The sequence below is a fragment of the Xenopus laevis genome, chromosome 1S (genome assembly GCF_017654675.1).
Source record: "Xenopus laevis strain J_2021 chromosome 1S, Xenopus_laevis_v10.1, whole genome shotgun sequence".
Taxonomy (NCBI): domain Eukaryota; kingdom Metazoa; phylum Chordata; class Amphibia; order Anura; family Pipidae; genus Xenopus; species Xenopus laevis.
In genome coordinates, this window is record NC_054372.1 from 173608034 (window position 1) to 173631901 (window position 23868).

At 38.6% G+C, this 23868-nt stretch overlaps 1 protein-coding gene across 1 annotated transcript; it reads right to left on the minus strand.

The window, feature by feature from the left end:
- Positions 1–1845: 1845 nt before the first annotated feature.
- On the minus strand, positions 1846–23511 carry tbca.S (tubulin folding cofactor A S homeolog). The gene is given in 4 exon segments (NM_001091899.1): positions 1846–2126; positions 4664–4750; positions 7279–7384; positions 23453–23511. Coding segments are annotated over 4 exon segments (327 nt in total). The 5' UTR covers positions 23506–23511; the 3' UTR covers positions 1846–2045.
- Between the last annotated feature and the right edge of the window lie 357 nt (positions 23512–23868).

Below are 23868 nucleotides of genomic sequence, written 5' to 3' on the forward strand. Positions count from 1 at the left end.
AAACAGGTACATTTGCAACTCAGTAGAAAGCACAGAATTGTTAAGAATAGCACTGCATGATATGCATCTGTGTGATCAGTTATGGCTGTAGCGTAAGGGGTGTCCACTTAAGGACCAGTAACATACATTTTTTTAACTTTTAACTTTTTTTAACTTTTAAATTGCTAATTGCTAAGAAATAACTTACCGAAACTCCGCTTGTGCTCCTCTTCAGAAAGCGATCGGGTGATCCATTGTGCGACGCGCGATTTTTCCTCCTTGCCTTCCTTATAGGAGATAGCCAGGGAGGAGTAATCGAGTGCCCCACGATAGATCGCCTAATCGCTTTCTGAAGAGGAGCGCAAGCGGAGTTTCAGTAAGTTATTTCTTAATAAAGATTCTAATCACCCTTTCCAATTAGAAGAAAAAAGAGGTTACGCCTAAATATTTGGAAAGGGTTTTGTTACAGTGAGAGCTGTGAAGATGTGGAATTCTCTCCCTGAATCAGTGGTACAGGCTGATACATTAGATAGCTTTAAGAAGGGGTTGGATGGTGTTTAGCAAGTGAGGGAATACAGGGTTATGGGAGATAGCTCATAGTACAAGTTGATCCAGGGACTGGTCCCATTGCCATTTTGGAGTCTGGAAGGAATTTTTCCCCCTCTGAGGTAAATTGGAGAGGCTTCAGATGGGGGTTTTTTTTTTTTTTGCCTTCCTCTGGATCAACTGGCAGTTAAGCAGGTTAAAAAAAGTAAAAAGGTTGGACTTGATGGACGTGTGTCTTTTTTCAACCTAACTTACTATTTTACTATGTTACTTAGCGATTTAAAAGTTTAATTTATCTTTGTGGGGTTTTTTTCGTTCTAAAAATTAAAATATAAAATTGATGTTACTGATCCTTTAAATTGGGTTGAAAAAAAGGAAAATTAAAGGCAGTGCATATTCATGCATCCACCCACTCATGTTGGCCTATCTATACACTCAAGTATTTAAAATATATATCCCAATATCTATAATAACGGTCACATAATATTGGTTATGCTATGTCCAAAAGCCCAGTCCAAATAGATTAGAGTGCACATACTTTACTAATGCGAGGTCTACTTTTAGTGATGATGTCCTGTTATGATCTACAGCCATAAAAGCATTTTTAGCATTTTTTTTTTTCATGGAAAATATTATATAGATTTTTTGAGAAAATGTATATTTCTATTTCTTATTAACGTTATAGATATTGAATGAAACAGGAAGATGATTAAGACAAGCTGTTTTTTTGGCAATGTCTAGAGATCTACTGATCACCAGCTAAGGGTCTACTGGTAGATTCCAATCTACTTTTTGGGCACCCCTGCTTTACGATGTATGTATTTGCGACTCCCACCAATATAATTATTAAGCTCATGGAAGCACAGATTATATAGTGAATAAAGTACCCCCTCTTGTAAAATATAAGGATATTATAAGTTACCGAGGAGTTTCATGACCATATAAAAACACGAGGCCGAAGGCTGAGTGCTTTTATACAGGTCATGGAACTCCGAGGTAACTTATAATATCCTCATATTTTACAACTCGGGGTACTTTATTAATTATAACACACAAATTTTAGTGAGTCATGTGACAGAAATTACATCACTACTCACCGTTTATAACTGATGACATCAGAACTCACCGTTTATAAGGATATAATTTACAATTTTACATTATAAGACTATAATAAATGGTATGTGTTAAATATCCACTAATTGTGTGTGTGGAATAAAGAGATACAAATATTTATTGTCGAAATAATAGACTATTTGTGATACTGCCATTTATCACCCACAACACTTTCACTGTGTAGAAAACGACAAAGACACACACATATAGATGATAAGATAAAGAACTTTATTTTCTAAATCATTACAACTACAGAATTAGGAATTTAGCAGAGTCTCACATTTTAAGCTTAGCCAACCAAATCTGACAAATTAAGGTTTCCAATATTCATATGTATATATATATATATATATATATATATAGGTGTGGAATGCTGTCAAGGCATAAAAACAAGTGGCCAAAAGTTCTCATGCTTCTAACTTCACCGAATCCAACATGGAACGTGCATCCTTGTATTCCTCCTTCTCTTCCAGTTCTTTTTCATTTTCCTAAACACAACAACCAGTTAATTTTTTATTGAATTAGCAAAGCAAAAACACTAGTTAGACAAAGCAGTAATCATTAGCAAACACGTGAGGCGTAAGTACTATTAGCGAACATTTTTATTCGGTTTTACAACCATATTTAGGACTATTAACGTATAGTTCAAATTTAAAAACTTTTTGTTTGGTCTGTATTCTTAAGGGTAGAGACACGCTCAGATTCGGAGAGATTAGTCGCCCAGCGACAAATCTCCTCTTCTTTAGGGCGACTAATCTCCCCAAACTGCCTCCCGCTGGCTAGAATGTAAATCGCCAGCGGGATGGCAATCGGATCGCTTTGTTTTCCGAAATTGCTTCACGAGGAAACTTCAGATGACTTCAGAAAACAAAGCGCTCTGAGTGCCATCCCGTTGGCGATTTAGATTCTAGCCGGCGGGAGGCAGTTCGGGGGGGGGGGGGGAGGTTAGTCGCCGAGAAGAAGACGCGATTTATCACCGGGCGACTAAATCTTCCTGAATATTCGCGTCTGCCCTTACCCATATGCAGTTATTTCGTTTTTTTTATTCAGCAGTTCTCTAGTTTGGTATTTTAGTAGCTAGAGTCTTGTTTACCCTTTCAACCAGACAGTGGATTGAAAGATTGGATTATGATTAGGAGAGGGCATGAATAGCAGAAAAGACAGTAAAAATCTGTAACAATACAACTCTAGGCTCACAGAGGTCAGTGACTCCCATTTGAAAGTTGAAGGCAGAAGAAGCAAATCATTTAAAAGCTATAAAAAAAGTTTCTAGGAATAAGACATTCAATGATATACTAAAAGTTTACTTAAAGGTGAACTAAACCTTTAGGGTTAGTTCACATGAGGAGATTCGGGGAGATTTTTACTGCCTCTTCCTCTGTCTCCCCGAACTGCCTCCGCGTGTCTTCCCATTTTATTTATTCATGAGGCAACTTCGGAAAACACAGCGCCACGTGTGCTTTAGCGCAGGCGATTTTTCATCATATCGGATGAGGAGACACGTGAAGGCAGTTCGGGGAGATTGACGCCCAGACGAAGAGCCGAATCTCCTCGTGTGAAGTAAGCCTAAAATTGAATCATAATTCAAGGGCGGAGGACACTGTCACCTACTCATAATAACATATTAGAGGCGCTAGCACCACCATAGTTCAATGTAGGTATAGGTCAACCATATCAAGACCTCTGCAAAACATTAGCCTGAGTAAAAAAAACAAAAACACTCCCATTGTTAAAAGATAGCAGTTGTCCAGACACAGAACCATAGTAACACTGTAGTGCAGGGGTCCCCAATATTTTTTACCCATAGGCCACATTCAAATGTGAAAATAAATTGGGGAGCAACATAAGCATGAAATGTTCCGGGGTGTGCAAATAAAGGTTGTAACTGGCTATTTGGTAGCCCCTATGTGGACTGAGCCTACAGGAGACTCTGTTTTGCAGTACACCTGGTTATTATGCAACCAAAACTTGCCCCCAAGCCTGGAATTGAAAAATAAGCCCCAGATCTGAAGCCACTGGGAGCAACATCCAAGGGTTTGATGAGCCATAGGTTGTTCATTAGCCACTGGTTGGGATCACTGCTGTAGTGCCTCAAACACAAAAAGGTGACTGTCTTTGAGTGGCCCAATTAAAGCCCTGATCTCAAGCCAATGGACAATATGAGGCACTATTTGAAAACTAAAGAGCCCAAGTACCAAACTAAACAAACCTGCCTGTAAAGGCCCCCATACACGGGCCGACTCTGTCGGCAGCTTATTGGCCAGTGTGTGGGGCCCTTTGACGGGCGTCCCTGATCAATATTTGGGCAAAAGTTGGCCAGATGCCGATCGGGCAGGGTAAAAAGTCCCGTTGGACTGCGGCCGCATCTGTTTGTTGATATGGTCCCGTGATCCAACCACTAGTATTGCCTACATTCTGATCCGATTGTTGGGCCCTAAGCTCCTTTAGAAGAGTCAGCTGCCATACCGCTGTAATATTATATTCTGTGTATAATATAAGGCAAAATGCATATCTTCTTACTATAGAAATATATATATATATATCTCTATATATATATATATATATATATATATATATATCTCTATATATATATATATCTATATCTATCTATCTATCTATCTATCTATCTATCTATATCTATCTATCTATCTATCTATCTATCTATCTATCTATATATATATATATACACACACACACACATATTGGACCTGTTATCCAAATGCTCTGGACCCTGGACCTGGGGTTTCCGGATAATGGATCTTTCTGTAATTTGGTTCTTCATAACTTAAGTCTACTAGAAAATCATGTAAACATTAAATAAACCCAATAACCTGGTTTTGCTTCAAACAAGGGTTATTTATATCTCCGTTTGGATCCAGTACAAGGTAATGTTTTATTATTATTACAGAGAAAAAGGAAATTATTTTTTAAAATTTGGCTTTCTGGATACGGGATCCGATATGTTTTTGTATATACATACACACATATGCACATTAAGAAGTATTCAGTAGGGAGGTGCTCTCACCAGAAGTTGTGTAAGGTCAGCATAAGCGGCTTCTAATCTGCGATGGCAATCTGGGATCATCATTCGGGATTCCTGTAAAACCTCGATCTGAAAGACAATATTTACAAATTAAAATCTATATAAAATCACGAAAAAAAAAAACGCTAAAATGCCCCAAATGTATTTGTGAATTAAATCTTTCTTTGCCATGCTAGGGAATTAGGATAAGCAAACGCTTGAGCAACAACTCTAGATCTGTCCCCTCCTTCATATACAAAAATAACTGCTTAGGAGAATAATCTTTATACTCCAGTCTTTGTTAAAAGTTTATTCAAATTAAAAGCGTTTCTTCTGCTTCTTCAGCCCCCTTCAGGCCCGTTGGCATCAGCTGGCCTCACACAGATCTCCTGCTTCTCGCAGGTAATAAAGAAATACTATGCTGAGATCATATCACATCGAGATAATTACCACAGGAGGAAAAAAAAACTGATTGAGTATATTGATCACATTGCGAGGCCGCTGCAGGGGGGGGAGCTACGTGAGAGAGGAAGATGAAGGAAATGAAAAGAAGAAACAGCAGGCCTCTATTTGGATGCTTATCATGCATAAAAAGTTATTACTTATCTCTGCACTTCATTTTGGAAGAGATGATATTCTCACCATGCGCCTGGGAGTAAAATTACTAAACTGGCACCCCACCGGATGGGAACATATTTCCTGCCTACACACTCTTAAATATCGTTTTGTGCAAATCCCAAGGTAAACAGGTATTTTATATATATATTTAAAGTTATGCGACATCTCTTAACCCCTTAGCTGCTAGGTGGAAGAAATACATAACATTCATAACGGGAAAAAAAACAAAGACATTGCCAAAGTGAAATAAGTAAACGATAAAGTCAAATTTTCCATGAATGCGGATAGTGCCATCAGCTGCCGTTGTGGTGTGCTGACTAGTAACTACTAACCCACTGGTTATGACAAGATGATGGCATGTACATTAAACTAGGCTGCATGTGGCAATTGCACTGGGTGTCAGACTAACAACCCCATCTTCTCTCTAAAATGTACCTTCTCTTCTTAAGGTGGCTATACACGGAGAGATCCGCTCGTTTGGCAATGTCGCCAAACAAGCGGATCTCTCTCCGATATGCCCACCTTGAGGTGGGCAATATTGAACTGATCCGATCATGGGCCCTAGGGCCCAACGATCGGATCCTAACAAATGGGAACGGGCGGTAGGATTGCTGGGCCGCATCAACGAACAGATGCGGCCGCGATCCGACGGGATTTTTAGTCCCATCCGATCGAGATGTGGCCGACTTTCGGCCACATCTCGATCGGGGAAGCCCGTTGGGGGGCCCCATTCACGGGCCAATAAGCTGCCGACTCGGTCTGTCGGCAGCTTTTATTGGCCCGTGTATGGCCAACTTTACTCCCTGACATGTAAAAACACTGTAGCATAGACATAGTTTAAAAACAATCTAGGTCAGCAAATAAATTTCTCATCCCAAATCTCACCCTCAGGCTGGGCTTCAAGCATCATTTATCAGAGCAAATTGGCACCTGCCCCAAATCTCACCCTAGCTGGCCTTTAAAGGGGATGTAAAAGCAAAAAATTCAATCCCATTTTTACTTTATTTAGTTAAAAAGAAACTTATCTCCAATATACTTTAATTAAAAAATGTGAACCGTTTTTAAAATAAACCTGACTGTATGCAGTGAAATTCCCCCTTCGTTTTTACTTGCTCTGACTGCTGTGGATAGGAAACGGTCCCTAACTGCTCTTACATTAAAACGATCATACTTTCAAACAGCAGGGGGGAACCCCCCCCACCTTAGTTCCTAGCTGTACTCACTCCAGCCTTTATACATTACATTTTTGGCTAACAAACTATATAAGTAACATTATTAATTTAGCACAGCCTATCTTTTTATCTAGTTTTTATTTTTACACTGAATAATTTCTTTAAAGGGATCCTGTCATCGGAAAACACATCAGTTAATAGTGCTACTCCAGCAGATTTCTGCACTGAAATCCATTTCTCAAAAGAGCAAACAGATTTTTTTATATTCAATTTTGAAATCTGACATGGGGCTAGACATATTGTGAATTTCCCAGCTGCCCCAAGTCATGTGACTTGTGCCTGCACTTTAGGAGAGAAATGCTTTCTGGCAGGCTGCTGTTTTTCCTTCTCAATGTAACTGAATGTGTCTCAGTGGGACATGGGTTTTTATTATTGAGTGTCGTTCTTAGATCTACCAGGCAGCTGTTATCTTGTGTTAGGGAGCAGCTATCTGGTTACCTTCCCATTGTTCTTTTGTTTGGCTGCTGGGGGGGGGGAGGGGGTGATTATATATATATATATATATATATATAAAAACTTGCAGTACAGCAGTAAAGAGTGATTGAAGTTTATCAGAGCACAAGTCACATGACTTGGGGCAGTTGGGAAATAACTTTTGGGGTGCAGAAGATTTGATTACTGAATAATTACATTTGATTAGAAATCATCTTGCAGTGCAAGGTACATTTTTCTATACAACCCCAGATTGTCTAGCAAGTGTTAAACATTTCCTCTTCATTTAAAAGAAAAATTAATGTACTAGTTATAATAGCCCCACCAGATACTTGCCTGTTTTTTTATGACATATTCATCTCCCCCTTCACTTTTCATTCGCTCAATCTTCTCTTCCTGCTGTATGGCTTCTTTCTCATACATAATTTTTTCTTTGGCAAGACTGGTAAGAGAAGAAACATTATTAGCTGTGATATTCAGATAAACCTAAAAGATTATCTCCACCGTGGATTGTGTAATATTTTTATTAGGAACCAGATAACCAATATAATCAGAAAACTCCAAATTACGAAAAGGTCGTCTCCCATAGACTCCATTATAATCAAATAATCCAAATGATTAAAAATGATTTCCTTTTTCTCTGTAATAATAAAACAGTAACTTGTACTTGATCCAAACTAAGATATAATTAATCCTTATTGGAAGCAGAACCAGCCTATTGGGTTTATTTAATGTTTACATGATTTTCTAGTAGACTTAAGATATGAAGATCCAAATTATGGAAAGATCCATTATCCAGGTCCTGAGCATTCTGGATGACAGGTCCCATACCTGTACTTTACCTCATTTTGTCCAAATAGCACCTGAGTATTAAAAAAGGGGACGGGGGTAACTAAGGTGCTTTTAAAACTTAGTATGATGTAGAGAGTGATATTCTGAGACTATTTGCAATTGCTTTTGGGGTTTTTTGTGTGTGGATTTTGGAGTTATTTAGTTTTTTTATTCAGCAGCCATTCAGTTTGCAATCTCAGCAATCTGGTTGCTAGGGCCCTAATTACCCTAGCAACCATGCATTGATTTGAATAAGAGGCTGGAATATGAATAGGAATAGGAGAGGGCTTGAAAAGAAAAGATTAATAAAAAAAAAAAGTAGTAGTGACCCTCATTTGAAAACTGGAAAGTATGAATAAGAAAGCAAATAATTTTAAAAAACTTTTTAAAAATGAATGCCCCTTGAAAAGTTGCTTAGAACTAGCCATTCTATAACATACTAAAAGTTAACGCAAAAGTGATTCACCCCTTTAATGCATTTCAAGCTGAAAAAAATATAAGCGATAAAGAAAATGCCCCCATAGCAGATAAAATCAGATGCAGGATATTAATATACAGGGTAATACTATACAAGCATAGCACATGGACCATAAAGGCACGTATGTCGCGGTCTTTCCAAAACATCTCATATGAAATATGTAAACACCTGGGAATGAGCACAGTGAGAGATTTGATAAGACTGTAGAGAAGGTGACAGATAAGACCTATAAGTGAATGTGGGACCTGACATAACCAGCAGACAATTTGAGATAAAAAGTATTTCATGCCCTGTTAAATCAATCCCATTTTTTTTCTATCAATGTCACATCACAAGCCACAAACCACCTCAAAACCAACAAAGATGTTTCAGAGAGGGACAAATAAAAAATAAAATTCTAATAGTGGCCTGACAGCTGATACATTGCTCCAGGCACAATGTCCACGTCTTATTGAGCAGCGCTGACATATGTGTTATTTACACTTGCCTTGGCTCATTCAAAAAGTTCAGAGTCATCTTTTCAGAGAAAGAAATTCCTACTTTCTCGTTCCCTTGCACATCACACACACAACTCCCAGTCTCATGAAGTTGGCTAGCGTTATATGAACAGAGAAGCAGATATGGAATCCATTATACAATAGTCATCGATATCCTGTAAGTTATATCATAATACACAAAAGCCATGAATATCTTGTAAATGATATCCTTATAAACGGTGAGTTCTGATGTCATCAGTGATGTCATCAGTTATAAACGGTGAGTTCTGATGTCATTTCGGTCACATGACTCACTGAAATGTGTGTATTATAATAAATAAAGTACCCCCTGTTGCAAAATATGAGGATATTAAAAGCAACCTCGGAGTTCCATGACCTGTTTAAAAACACTCTGCCTTCGGCCTCATGTTTTTATATGGTCATGAAACTCCTTGGTAACTTATATCCTTATAATTTACAAGCGGGGGTAAATGGAATTTAGTGAGGTAATTTCTGTCACATGACACACTGAAACTTGTGCATTATAATTAAAGGGGTGGTTCACATTTAAGTTAACTTTTAGTATGTTATAGAATGGCTAATTCTAGCAACTTTTCAATTGGGCTTTATTTTTTTATAGTTTCTCTTTCCAGCTTTCAAATGGGGGTCACTGACCCCCATCTAAAAGCAAATGCTCTGTAAGGCTACACATTTATTGTTATTGCTACTCTTTATTACTCATCTTTCCTCTTATTCATTTTCCAGTCTCTTATTCAAAGCAATGCATGGTTACTAGGGTAATTTGGACCCTAGCAACCAGATTGCTGAAATTGCAATCTGGTGACCTGCTCAAAAAAAGCTAAATAACTCAAAAACCACATATAATCAGAATATCACTCTCTACAACAGTGGTCCTCACCCAGTAGCTCGTGAGCAACATGTTGCTCACCAACCCCTTGGATGTTACTCTCAGTGGCCTCCAATCAGGGGCTTATTTTTGAATTCCTGGTTTGGAGGCAAGTTTTAATTGCATAAAAAACAGGTGTACTACTGTCAAACAGAGTCTCATGTAGGCTACCAGTCCATATAGGGGCTACCAAACAGCCAATAGCTGACCATATTTGACATTCCCATGGACTTTTTCATGATTGTGTTGCTCTCCAACTCTTTTTTTACATTTAATTGTGGCTCACGAGTAAAAAGGGTTGGGGACCCCTGCTCTACATCATACTAAAAGTTAACTCAAAAGGTGAACAACCCCTTTAATAATGTATCCCCTGTATATGACAGCAGCCCTCCTGCTTTTATATGGTCACAGAACTCCTTGTGACTAATAATATCCTTATATTTTAGAGTAGGGGTTACATTATTAATTTTATATCACATAAATAAGCATATCTACACAAACGTCTTAAGAGTTGGTGCGAATTATATCGGTATGAATCATCCTCTCATAGCATATAAACAAGCAGCCCATTCTGTAGTGGGTGCTTGATACCGTATATACTCGCGTATAAGCCGAGTTTTTCAGCACCCAAAATGTGCTGAAAAACTCGACCTCGGCTTATACGCGGGTCAGCTAAATCCCTGCACATACCGTAGCCAATCCCTCCACACACCTCCCTTTCCCATAGCGCATCAGGACTGTCTGTGACTGACTGTCACGATCGCCGCCCGGAGCAGGTCCAGGAGCTCCGGGCGGCGCGTCCTTCCCTGCCGCCCATGGCCGCCACGTGGCCTGAAATTCTTTTTTTGATGCAGAGTGATATTTTCAGTCAATTTGCAATTGATTTACATTTTTTTATTATTTGTGGTTTTTGAGTGATTTCGTTTTTTATTTAGCAGCTTTCTAGTTTGCAATTTTGGCAATCTGGTTGCTAAGGTCCAGATTGCCCTAGCAACCATGCATTGCTTTGATGAAAGATGAGTAATAAAAAGTAGCAACAACAATAAGTTTGTAGCCTTACAGCACGTTTGGTTTTTAGATGGAGTCAGTGATCCCCATTTGAAAGCCGTAAATAGTCAATAGAAAAAGCATATATAACTATATATATATGTAAAAAAAACAAAAAAAAAAAACGATAGTCATTTAAAAGGTTACTTAGAATTAGCCATTCTATAACATACTAAAGGTTATGTTAAAGAGTGAATCACCCCTTTCACATAAACACACAGCTTTTTGTGCTAATTATTACTTTAGATAGATAGATAGATAGATAGATAGATAGATAGATAGATAGATAGATAGATGATAGATTAGATAGATAGATAGATAGATAGATAGATAGATGATAGATAGATAGAGATAGATAGGTAGATAGATTAGATAGATAGATAGATAGATAGATAGATAGATAGATACTGTAGACTGAGATAGATAGATAGATATAGATAGATATAGATAGATACTGTAGACTGAGATAGGTAGATAGATAGAGAGATGATAGATAGATAGATAGATAGATAGATAGATAGATAGATAGATAGATAGATAGATAGATAGATAGATAGATAGATAGATAGATATCTGACAAAGAGTTTGGGTCTAGGTTGATAAGGCATGCAATAGTGATAACAAGGTATATTACGGTTATTTATATGTTAGTAGAGTACACAGTGTTGAACATTTCCTACATATAATCATAGATATTTGCCAAGCACAGAAAACTGTATAAACCAAGTCTGGAATCATGTGTCAAAGCACATAATAAATGCACACAGAATATACACTGATAAATAAGTAAAAACTGAATTATATATTTAAAAAATAGGAAAGAAATGTTATATTGCGTAATTCAAAATGTTGCCCACTGCAATCACAAATGTGTGGGGGAACATGGGGAAGGTGCAAGCAGAGAGCAGGAGGGCCCAGGCATTCAGAGGGATATCTGCTGCACAGCAAACAACTGTTGTACATATTATTAACTAGCAGCAAATTTTTGCAACAACAATAAATTCAGCCATTTGTAATCCAGCTGCGTGCTTATTAGCCACGAACCATAGCCGCACCACTCATTCCTGTTCATTCTGCTAATCTACACGCTTTACTCCATTTATTTGCCATTTTGCTGCAGCGCCTTTACAAAATACAACACTGCCCCTTCTGAGATTAATTGATCATCAATTTAATCCTAATTTGGACCAAGTCAGGTGGTAAATGGAGCATTTTTGCTTGATTGTTAGTGAAATGTGTGCAAGCACATTGATAAATTTTGATTATTTATCAATTACCACCAAATGAACTAAATCTATTGAATAAATTCTAACCTGATTGCTATAATAGAGTTTGAAAATATCACTATTGATAATGATCCTCGCTAATAGTCTTTTCCGGCTGCAGTTCCCGGGTTGTAGGCAAGACAACAAAGAATTCATTTTTCATAACATCAGCAAGCGTATGCCTCGGCAGTCCTTCATTAATCAGTTACATTATGGGGCTGCTCCTCTGTAATGTGTGTTGCTTTGCTCAGAAAGCCTACAACACTTTGTCATATTTTATGTCAATTACCAGTCATTTTAATATCCTTCCATCAAGGCATCTTGTAATAGTTAACATATGCTACAGTAAGTGTCTTAAGACTCCTCGAGATGAGTTATAACGCGGATATGGTCGGGATTCACAATGCCTTCGTCGGAATGCGAATAACAAAACGGCGGTCTAATGAGAAAAATGTCCCTTGATCTTAATTTCTGATTGTGCCAAGTCACTTAGAGGCAGGGTGGAGCAGGGCTCCTTTTAAACGAATCTGCCAGTGTGTTTTCCCAAAGTTAATGGAAAAGCCGCTCTCTGGAAAATGGAAAAAAGAATTAAAGCCGACACACATTCAGCTGCCCTAATACTGTATTTTTGAGGCATGTAGCCGGTAGCAGTTCAAATGACAAAACTAAATTACTGTTGTCATTTTATTAAGGGGATCCGCTGTGCAAGAAGCTAACTCAAATGTGCAAAACTGTATAAAAGCCATGCACGGTGTTCTTAACTTCCAGAGAGAAGGAGGAAAGCAGGGGCAATGATTCATTTTTTCTTAGTCTCTGACTGCGGGTCTCGCCCAAGGTCACACTTGTGGAAGATGTACGCCCAACGCCATTGAAAAAAAAAAATATATATATTATAAATGATATAGAATAGAGGCCACTGTTCACTGAATTGCTGAGGAAGAGAATGGGATGCCACCGACTTCAACGGATTTCTTTATTACGGGCGGGAAATTAATCATAATCTAGCTTTTCAGCTTTGAATAGGCAGGTGGTTAAGCTGTAAACTGATTGCGTAAAAGCAAAAGATCAACGTGCAGCATATAAGTTAATGAACAGCCTCTCGTTTTCATTAGGTAAGATGACCTCATCAAGGAACATCGGCACAATCGTTTGATGGAAACACCTTGAGCATTTCTGATGTTGTAAAAGTTCGAGATCTAGGTCAGTGAATAAAAATAAAGTATGAGCAAAGTGGCAGCTTGGTTGTGGCATCTATTTATGTTCCTTGATGTGGGCAGCTCAGAGGAGAAGGAGGCTCTGGCCTCAACAACTCTCCACTGGCACCCAGACAAGTGGTTATCCTCATGAATTCCTTCTGCAATCTGAAGACTCATGGGTCTCCTTATTTTTTATACTAATGTATAAAAAAAAGTTAAAATCCTACAAAATAGCCATGCCTTTGCCTGGCACTTCATTAGCATACTGAAATAAGAAGCTTTCTAAATACATTCAATTAAATATTCTGCATAGTTTCTAAAATATGTTCACTATCCCAATTTCTCTTCATTCTGTCTTCATGCAGCAGTTGGGTGTCACATATTCATTAACAGTTAGATCTAATATATCTTATAGAGGGGCTTCCTTTCCTAGCAGATGTATTAGAGCTCACTCAAATAACCGATTCCAGTACAAACAAAATCGAACAAATTTTGCATGTAGAGAGACATGATGTCTTGTGATTTTAATAGAGTGAGATCTAATAAATCTCCTAAGCTAAAGGAGCCCCCCTATAAGATATATTGGAGCTAACTGTCAACGAATATCTGACACCCAAGTCCTGCATGAAGAAATAATGAAGAGCAACACATGTTGAGAGAGGAATAGTGAAAATGAACTTGATTATTTCAGAAATGATACATATTTTTTAATTGATTGAATTTAGAAAATGGCTTATTTCAGTATGTGGAAGCTTATATTAATTTTTCATTTTCCCCTTAAAGAAACTGGGGTGGGTGCTGGGCACTTTGTAGGTTACTACATACTGTAAAAGCATTTCCATTCAGGAACTGCCATATTCATCCTTGGATATGCCTTTGAGGGCCACCTTACTGTAATAATGCACCAAAAAGAACCCCCCCCCCCCCCAGAAGGCTAAGCAGACTATTTGGACACTCTCTCATTTATAGCTTTGGGTCAATACATTAATATTTGGTTGAACTTACACAGCCGTTAGCCACTTGTTGGTAATCACCCTGTGTGATAATGGCAGTAGTGTTCTTGACAAATATAAGAATAGGGTTAATTAATAGGTTCCAGTTTGATGTGTTCACATATAATTAAGACTACAGTAGAACCCCCATGTTACATGTTTTCAGGAAACCAGAAAAAAAATGGTGTAAAACCTGGGAAAATGTAAAAACCAGGGAAATGTATTATGCATTATATATTGGGGGGACTACAGCAAAACAGTGTAGAATGCAGAATAAACTTCAGGTTATGTAAAAGGAGCTTTCACTGTAATTTTAAAATTAGACGAAGCCAATATATTTCAGAAGCCTAACATACTTCTCATACCAGCAGATTTACATAGTTCACATATTATCCAATCATGGCTCCAACTGTCCACAACTCATCTATGCCGGTTTCCTCTTCCACAAATGAATAATATTGTTGTGTGTGCAAACTGAGCAGTTTCTTGTAGTACAGGTATGGGACCCTTTATCCGGAAACCTGTTATCCAGAAAGTTCTAAATTACCGAAAGTGGACTCCATTTTATACAAATAATTAACATTTTTAAAAATGATTTCCTTTTTCTCTGTAGTAATAAAACAGCACCTTGTACTTGATCCAAACTTAAGATATAATTAATCCTTATTCAAAGCAAAACCAGCCTATTGGGTTTATTTAATGTTTCCATGATTTTCTAGTAGACTTAAGGTATAAAGATCCAAATTATGGGAAGATCCAGTATCTGCAGGGATGCACCGGTTCGAGATTCAGCCTTTTTCAGCAGGATTTGCCATATGCAAATTAGGGGCAGGGAGGAAAATCGTGTGACTTTTTGTCACAAAACAAGGAAGTAAAATGTTTTCCTTTTCCAACCCTAATTTGCATATTAGGGAATCCCAATTCAGAATCTTTCGCGAAAGATTTGGGGGTTTGGCCGAATCCAAAATAGTGGATTCGGTGCATCCCTAGTTATCTGGAAACCCCAAGGTCCAGAGCATTCTGGATAACAGGTCCCATACCCGTACCTCGTTTAGATATGTATGGCTGCAAGTTGGTCATATTAATTGTCCACGAGTAGCAGCTCCAAATAACAAGACAAAATACCAAACTAGAGTGAAAAGCAACAATGACGAAGCAGACGCACTAGCAAATAGGCACTGACATAATAATCTGAATAAGTGCCAATTCACATGACGAATTCAAGCAAAACAAAATACCAAAAGGACTTAACAGGCCACAGCTCAGATATGGAAGCAACATATAAAAATGAACATTCTAAGTAAAACTAAAAAATAGTAGAAGAAACGATTTGAATAAATAGTTGAAGGTACGGTCGCTTTTTTATTAAATATTTTGTTGAGCATACAAAACCTCAAACACAGGTTCTAATGAAAGGCCAAATTGACATTAAGATTACAGTACCTTAGTAAATATACATATATTTTATATAACGTGTTATCTAAATCCATTCTTGTTATCTAAACCCATCACTGGGCAGTAGACTTATGTCAATGCTTTACACCAGGGATCCCCAACCTTTTAAACCTGTGAGCAACATGCAGAAGTAAAAGGAGTTGGGGAGCAACACCAGCATGAAAAATGTTCTTGGGGTACCAAATAAGTGCTGTGATTGGCCATTTGGTAGCCCCTATGTGGATTGTAAACTTACATTGAGGCTCTGTTTGGCAGTGTACCTGGTTTTTATACAACCAAAACTTGCTGGAATTCAAAAATAAGCACCTGCTTTGAGGCCACTGGGAGCAACATCCAAGGGGTTGGAGAGCAACATGTTGCTCACGAGCTACTGGTTGGGGATCACTGCTTTACACTAATACTGCATACGTACGTCTTGCTTAGAATATGAGCCAGAAGTAATATGGGAATATGAACAGATGTGGAGTGCTGGTTACTGTAACCCTTTCACTTTGCCATGCAACTATAGAGAACAGAGCATTTATTTCTCTTTCAAGACACTTCATGGAATCACATCAGCCAAAAGGATGAAGAAACCAAACAATCTTTTGCACGATGAAGAATAATAAGCTATACCAAGATTAAATTTGCACAGAGAACAATATATTTCAAGCTGAGCCCTTGTCTAATCATCACTTAAAGCCAAAATGTATTACAATAACCCACATTACAAGCACGTTAGGATGCATGCTTAACAGATTTTGCACCTCTTCAAACGCAGGTACTTTATTAAAGACGTGCTGTTCTAAGATGCCGTGTGGTCTCCTTTCAATTTGTTAATGTGCTAAAAGATATTCTTGAAATGTTTCAGGCATGATTTTTCTATTATGAACGCATGCTGGCAGCATTCCTACAATTATATACACGTCCAGACTGTACACAACGTTGGTTTTAAAACCAAACCTTTATCGGTCAACTTCCTTCCCACTTTTGAAATGTCTTTGTATGCAACGTTCCTTTACTAAAATAATAAAATCAATTTCCTATCCTTTGCTAGAACAGTGCTTTGTTTCTCTATAAAATATTTGTACGAACAATACTCAATACGTTATGCTGCAGAATCATGAAAACAGGAGCTGCAGATTCTGGACTAATCTCAGTTCTTACAAAGTCAGGTAGCCACAAGAGACCCTTACTGAAGTGTGGATTCCAGGGGTCACAGAAGTTAGTGGGGTGCAGGCCTGAGCTGGAACTGCCAGTGAAATCAGCTCTACCTCCACGAATGCAGCACTGCGGCCTCTCTTCATTCAATAGGATATTCACAGACAACACCATCACTTGATAAAGGACCGATGGTGGTCTGAAATGTTGCAGAGTGTCTGGGTCAGAGACACATTCAAATAAAGGCGTTTTGAATGAAATAATTTTTCACTGATGGTGCCATATGTGAATATCCTAATAGGTAAACAGGTGGAGGTGGCCATTGTGTGACTTGCACCAGTTTGAAGTAGGGGATTTAGAGTGAATTGGAGCATAAAGGATGTAGAGCTAGTTGTTTACAGGCAAGAACATTGCCCCGGCAGCAACCCTATCCATGCCTAGCTAGGATCTATCCTGGATAAAATAGTTATTGATGCAGAGGAGAAATACCAGTATCCCATTCCATCACTACGCTTGAAATGCAGCTTCATAATGGCAACAATTGTTTAAAGCAATGATTCTGTAAATCTCTCTCTCTCTCTCTCAGGACATTTTCTGCCAATAGAGATGTGAACTGCACATTACTGTATCTGATGTAGATAAATGGCACTTTAGATGCCCAGGCTGCTTCGGGCGACTAACCTCCCCGAATGGCTTCCACCTGCTAAAATTAGTAATCGCCTGCAGCATGACACTCGCAGCGGTACATTTTCCGAAGTCACCGGATTTCCTCATGAGGCAACTTGGGGAAAACTTCTCATTCTAGCAGGCGGAAGACAGGGGGAAACCGTTCGGGGGGCGACTAAATCTCCAGGTGTGACCTTACCCTCAGAATTGATACAATATCTGCTAATATTGCACAGATACTGCTGAGAAATGTATCAACTCATTGTATCAACTAAATGTAGCAAATTGTTCAGATGTGGATCAATGAGCTGGCCTTAACAGGAACCTTAAACTTCAATTTTGGGAAATCAGGAAAAAATAAAAAATGGAAAGCAATTGGGAAAAGTCTTTGTTTATGGTGAAGAATCTGAAAACAACTCAACTGAAAGTGTTTGGAAGGTGAACAACCCCTTTAACTGATAAAAACAGTCATATGAAAAAGTTCGTTAATTCGTTAGAGTTTTGTTTATCGTTGGCTGAGCTTTTAAAATATAATGTCTTGTTGGAATATCCAACCCCTGCGTAACATCAACTTTATGACTGATGCTTGAACATTATCCTGAAGAATTTTGTTGATATTGGGTTCAATTCATCTGACCCTCGACTTTAACAAGGGCCCCAGTCCCTGAACTAGTCACAAAGCCCCACAGCATGATGGAACCTCCACCAAATTTGACAGTAGGTAGCAGGTATTTTTCTTGGAATGCAGTATTCTTCTTCCGCCATGCAAAGTGATTTTTGTTATGAACAAACACAGTTTTTGTTGCAAAATGACTGTGGCTTGTCTAAATGAGCTTTTGCATACAACAAGCGACTGTTTGTGGTGTAGAAAGGGCTTCTTTCTTATCACCCTGCCATACAGATGTTCTTTGTGCAAATTGAGCTGAATAGTAGAACGATGTACAGATATACCATCTGCAGCAAGACTTTCTTGCAGGTCTTTGGAGGTGATCTTTGGGTTGTTTGTAACCATTCTCACAATCCTCCGCATATTCCGCTCCTGTATTTTTCTTGGCCTGCCAGACCTGGGTTTTACAGCAACTGTGCCTGTGGCCTTCCATTTCCTGATTACATTCCTTACAGTTGAAACTGACAGTTTAAACCTCTGAGATAGCTTTTCAGATATTTTGAGAGTTGCTTTGAGGATCCCATGCTGTCACTCTTCAGGAGAGTCAAACAGAAGCACAATTTGCAATTGGCCACCTTAAATACCCTTTCACATGATTGGACACACCTGCCTATGAAGTTCAATGCTTAACGAGCTAATTCAACCAATTTGGTGTTGCCAGTAATCAGTATTGAACAGTAAGGGCTCTTACACATGAGCGTTTTTACCTGCGCTCCCCTGAGACGCAACATGCTGCATTTTTCCTGCGTTCGGCGCCTACACACGCCTGTGTGAGTACAGCCCCATTTGAAATAATGAAATGCGTCTATTCCAGCGCAGGTAAAAACGCTCATGTGTAAGAGCCCTTACATGCATTCAAACTAGCAAAATGACAAATTTTTGCACAGCCAGTTTTTCACAATTTCATGCAACTGAATTGCTTCATTAAAAATCTTTTTTCAGAAAACACCCCAGTACTCAGATGTTCCTGGAAAATGAAACACATACCATTTTTTTTGTTGAAAATGGACTAAATTATAATGCAGGCTGAGAGGGGTTCCTAAAAGTTTTCATTAACAAGGGAAGGAGGAATAAATGTGATATATATATATATATAACAACCCAATTTGTAAACAACAAATTTTTAAGCGTTTCTAATCAAAAGAGATCAAGCATGCTATACATGGCCCAAGCAGGCATTAAAAATAAGGTATCAATATATCCACATAAAAGCTAACAATGCCTGATATTAGACAACCGAATATATTCAAACTGTGCACACAGTTATTTCTGTCTGAGAAGTATGATATTTACAGATATCTGCTAAAACAGCAGCTTTTAAAAATGCTTCAGAACATTTGCTGCATTCTCCTAGACTTCCCCTAACATACACCCAATATACATATGTAATCTGAAAATTAAATATAATATGTGTATCAGATGGGTATTAGTACACAGTACTGCTGCTGAGCTGCACATTAATACTTAAGTGCTTTCCACTGCTTAAAGCCATCAAACACATTCTGATGAATTCATGAAGCAACAGTATTGATAACAGTGTTCGTTCATTAAAATTTTCCTGACAAGAAAAGTTTTGAAAAGCACGAAAAAGATACAACTACATGTATGGGATCTATTATCCGCAAACACATTATACAGAAAGCTCCAAATTATAGAAAGACCATCTCCCATAGACACCATTTTATCCAAATTTGTAAAAATTATTTCCTTTTTCTCTAATAATAAAACAGTACCATGTACTTGATCCAAACTAAGATATAATTAATCCTTATTGGAAGCAAAACAATCCTATTGGGTTTATTTAGGGGGTGATTTATCAACGATTTTTGCCACAATTCAAATTTTAATGGGATATTTTCTAGTTGTCCTAGGCAAGATTCAAGCTATTGTCGGGTAGTTTTTGGACCTTGTAAACAAATCCTAATTTTTCAAGTTTTTTTTCATGACTGTATTCAATTTAGGTTTTTATTTTCTTTTTTTTCTAATAAAGTGAGTTTATTCGAAGTAGAAAAAAAGTTTAAAACCTCACAGATTTGATAAATAAGTCCATTAAATGTTTACATGAATTTTAAGTAGTCTTAAAGGATAAACAAACCCGTAACATAAAAAACCCCTACCCTTTGTAGACCCCCCTCCTACCCCCCAGCCTAGGTGGTACCCGGGCCAAATGCCCCAAGCTTTTTACTTACCCCTCGGTACAGATTCTGTCTCCCGCAGTTCACAGCAGCCATCTTCTTTTCTTCGTTAAACTTCGGAAGCAGACCTTTGTTTCCGGCGCATGCGCAGTTCGGGACCGGGACCGGAAAAATACTCTAATATACTAATAAATGAAGGTCTGCTTCTGAAGGTTTAAAGAAGAAAAGAAGATGGCTGCCATGAACTGCGGGGGATAGACAGATACAATGATTTTACAACATACCATTTCACTACCTTCCCAGGTTTTCACTATATAATATTTACATCGGCAAAACTACACATGATTTGTGCAAATGGTTCACAATTTTGCAGTGGCTAAAAAAAAAAAGGTTTGTTTGAGAGGAGGGAAAAGAAATCAATACATGATCCCCATAGGTTCAGATGTAAAATTCTTTAATCAAGGCTTGTAGATTTGTAATTATGGTATGTCAGCTACATTTAAACAAGAGTGTTAAAAGATTGTTAAAGTTAAACTAACACAATTGCAATGTGAATTGTCTTAGTCTCATTCTAACCTACTGGTGTCACTTTCATTTAATCAGAAGGAAACAATAGGACAGTGTCAGTGCTGTTTTGGCATGCCCCTAGCACTCTTTATTCACTTTAAATTGCAATCCATTATTAGCTCCAAATGAATAGAAAAAGACATATTTAAGGATGCTTTATGCAATTAATGAGATCGAGGCAAAGAAAACCAAAGCAACAAGATGTCTTCCCTCTTGCTTTAAGAGGAGCTCTTTGTTCTTTAAATTTCAAGCATATGGTCAAAGTCAAGTATAAAAACACATTATCTGTTCAGGCAGATTCTTCTTTGGAAGAAATAAATTTATTTTTAAATAAAGACATTAGGTGCAAGATCTGGTGTCCTGTTGTATTTCTCTATCAAAAGCAGGTCTGCACTCCTCTACTCCATCTCTGCTCACCCACAGCCAGCTAGCAGGCTCTTAAATTGCTAATTATAAATTAGGAATAGGAGAGGAACTTGGGTGTAATATACCTCCTTCAATCCATTTCCCAGTTCCCATAAACCACCTCACCTCTGCTTTAGCACAAACAGTTGCCAATGGTCCCCCATGTTTCCCAAGAAAAAAAATATATCACCAGGTGATAGTCCTGGAAAATAAATATGTGCCTCCCAAACCTCTTCCATTTTAAAATAGTTTTTACGAATTTGACAGGACTGCAAAAACAACTCTAGGACCAACCAACTTCTGTAAAAAGAAATCAATAAAATTCTCAAGGTCAAGCAATGTGGGGGCTAAATGATGGACCTCAATCATTGCAATGCAAACCATAAGGACTAACAGTTTATTTGCCAATTAGGTCAAAAGTTACAATACTGCCTTTCACGCACCTATGGCCAGAAGGAGTCCTTGCCAGAGAAAATCAAAATCCTCAAACGTTTTTAGTTAAAGGGGTTGATCACCTTTGAGTTATCTTTTAGTGTGATGTAGAGAGGGATATTCTGAGACAATTTGCAATTGGTTTTAATTTTTTATTATTTGTGGTTTTTGAGTTATTTAGCTTTATATTCAGCAGCTCTCCAGTTTGCAGTTTCAGCCATCTGGATTCCCCTAGCAACCATGCACAGATTTGAATAAGTGACTGGAATATAAATAGGAGAGGTCTGAATAGAAAGAGGAGTAATAAAAAGTAGCAATAAGAATATGTAGTCTTACAGAGCATTTGTTTTTTAGATGGGGGTCAGTGACCCCTATTTGGAAGCTGGAAAGATTTGGAAGAAAAAGGCAAATAATTCTAGAAAATAAGTAATGAAGATCAATTGGAAAGTTGCTAAGAATTGATCATTCTATAATACTGTATACTAAAAGTAACTTGAAGGTGAACCACCCCTTTAAGGGTTGAATTCTCTTTTAAAGGAACGGTTTTCCCGTGAGTAGGCATGACATGCAGGTTTAATATAAAGTGATTACCACCTTCTCCAGTTACAGCCTATGTAATATTTATGTAAAGCAAGACCAGTAGCAGCACTGCAGCCCCCTACCTGTGAGTGGCCTATTTGCCAAAATTGCATACCCTTAGCCAGGGGGCCATCAGGGGGGGACAAGCATCCCGGGCATGAAGGGGGCCCGGCAGTGCTGCAGTTTAGAAAGAGCCGGGCCCCCCTTGCCAGTGCCGAAGATCTTGCGGCCAGCTAAACAGCCGAAAATTCAGAAGTGCCGAAAAGCCGAATTCTTGAAGCGGCAAAAAGACCCGAAGCCGCTAAAATAGCTGAAGCCGAAGTCCCAAAGCAGCGAAAAGACCCGTAGTCATGCAAGGAGGCGAAGTTGAAGTACTGAAGCCACGAGTTCAATTCTACTGAACACCAATTTGTGTTTTTTTAATCCCCTGGCCACCAAAGTATTATTTTAATATTCTATAGGCCTCTGCCACCAATGTTTTTTTTTAAAAAAAATTTTTTGGGGCCCCAATTTTTTTTTTTTACTTGTAAGGGGGGCCATCAATAGCTTTTTAGAACTTGTGTGTAGGGAGGGTGGGGTTACTTTTTCAGTGCTGATATCTGTGTGGTCTTTTAACTGTGATGAGGTGTGGGCGGGGTCTGGGGCAGGGCTTGGGCGCCAGGGTGGGTGGGGCCCTGAAAAGGTGGGTTTGGGCACAAGGAGGGTGGGGCCCCCGAAAATGTTGTTGTACAGGGCCCCGTGATTTCTAATGGCAGCCCTGTCCTTAGCACCCAAACTGACAGTTTCTGCCCCTATGTGTAACCTCCCTTAAAGGAGAACTAGTCTTGATCACCAGCTAAAGATCTACCGTTACCTGGTGGCTCATTTCATTGTGCTAATTCCAGGGCTATGTTTGAAATGGCTTTTGGCTACATTTTGTGATTGACTTTGGCCATTAAACCCCTAGGTTCTGTGATGTGCGTGTGCTTCAGGAAACCCAGTGTAACGCTGCTTATACATTTATACATTTCTGCTCATAACATCCATCCTTTATCTCCCATTAAGTACAGACCATTTTGTCAGAATCTGGCAGGATTTGATACAAAACCGCTGCACTACGCAGTCTCTGTATTTTCAACCTACGACAAAGTAACAGGCCCTCCAATAAGCCACACCCAATCTTATTCAGACTGACACTATACAAGATAGAGACTAGGCCCAAACTCTCTAACCAAGTGACTTCTTCCCGCACATCAGATCACAATCACAGAGCCGGTCTCCCCGCCACCTTACCGTTTTACCACGCCGGTTTTGATCTTTATTTGCCTCAAGCGTGGATCGGCCATGTTACCGGAGGATAGTGACAGAATGAACAGTGACGTCACTAAACAGGGACAATGAGCGCGCGCCGCTGAGAGGAAGCAGCAAGCGCGGAGACGCAGGTCGCCGTTGCCTGGGAGACAGATCACGTGACTCACAGGGGCTTGAAAGGCTGCGTCTTTTCATTTTTCGAGCTGTATATTATCGCGCATATTGCAGCATGCGTTCTTTCCTTTTTGCAAACTGGCTTTTTACTAGATGTGTAGAATTCAAGTGATGCAGCATATTAACACTTTACAGATTCGACTCACGTGTTGTATTAAATTGTAATGCTTATAGCATTCTAAACAATGTGACCATGGGCGACCGCAGAAAATGTTCCAGGGGGA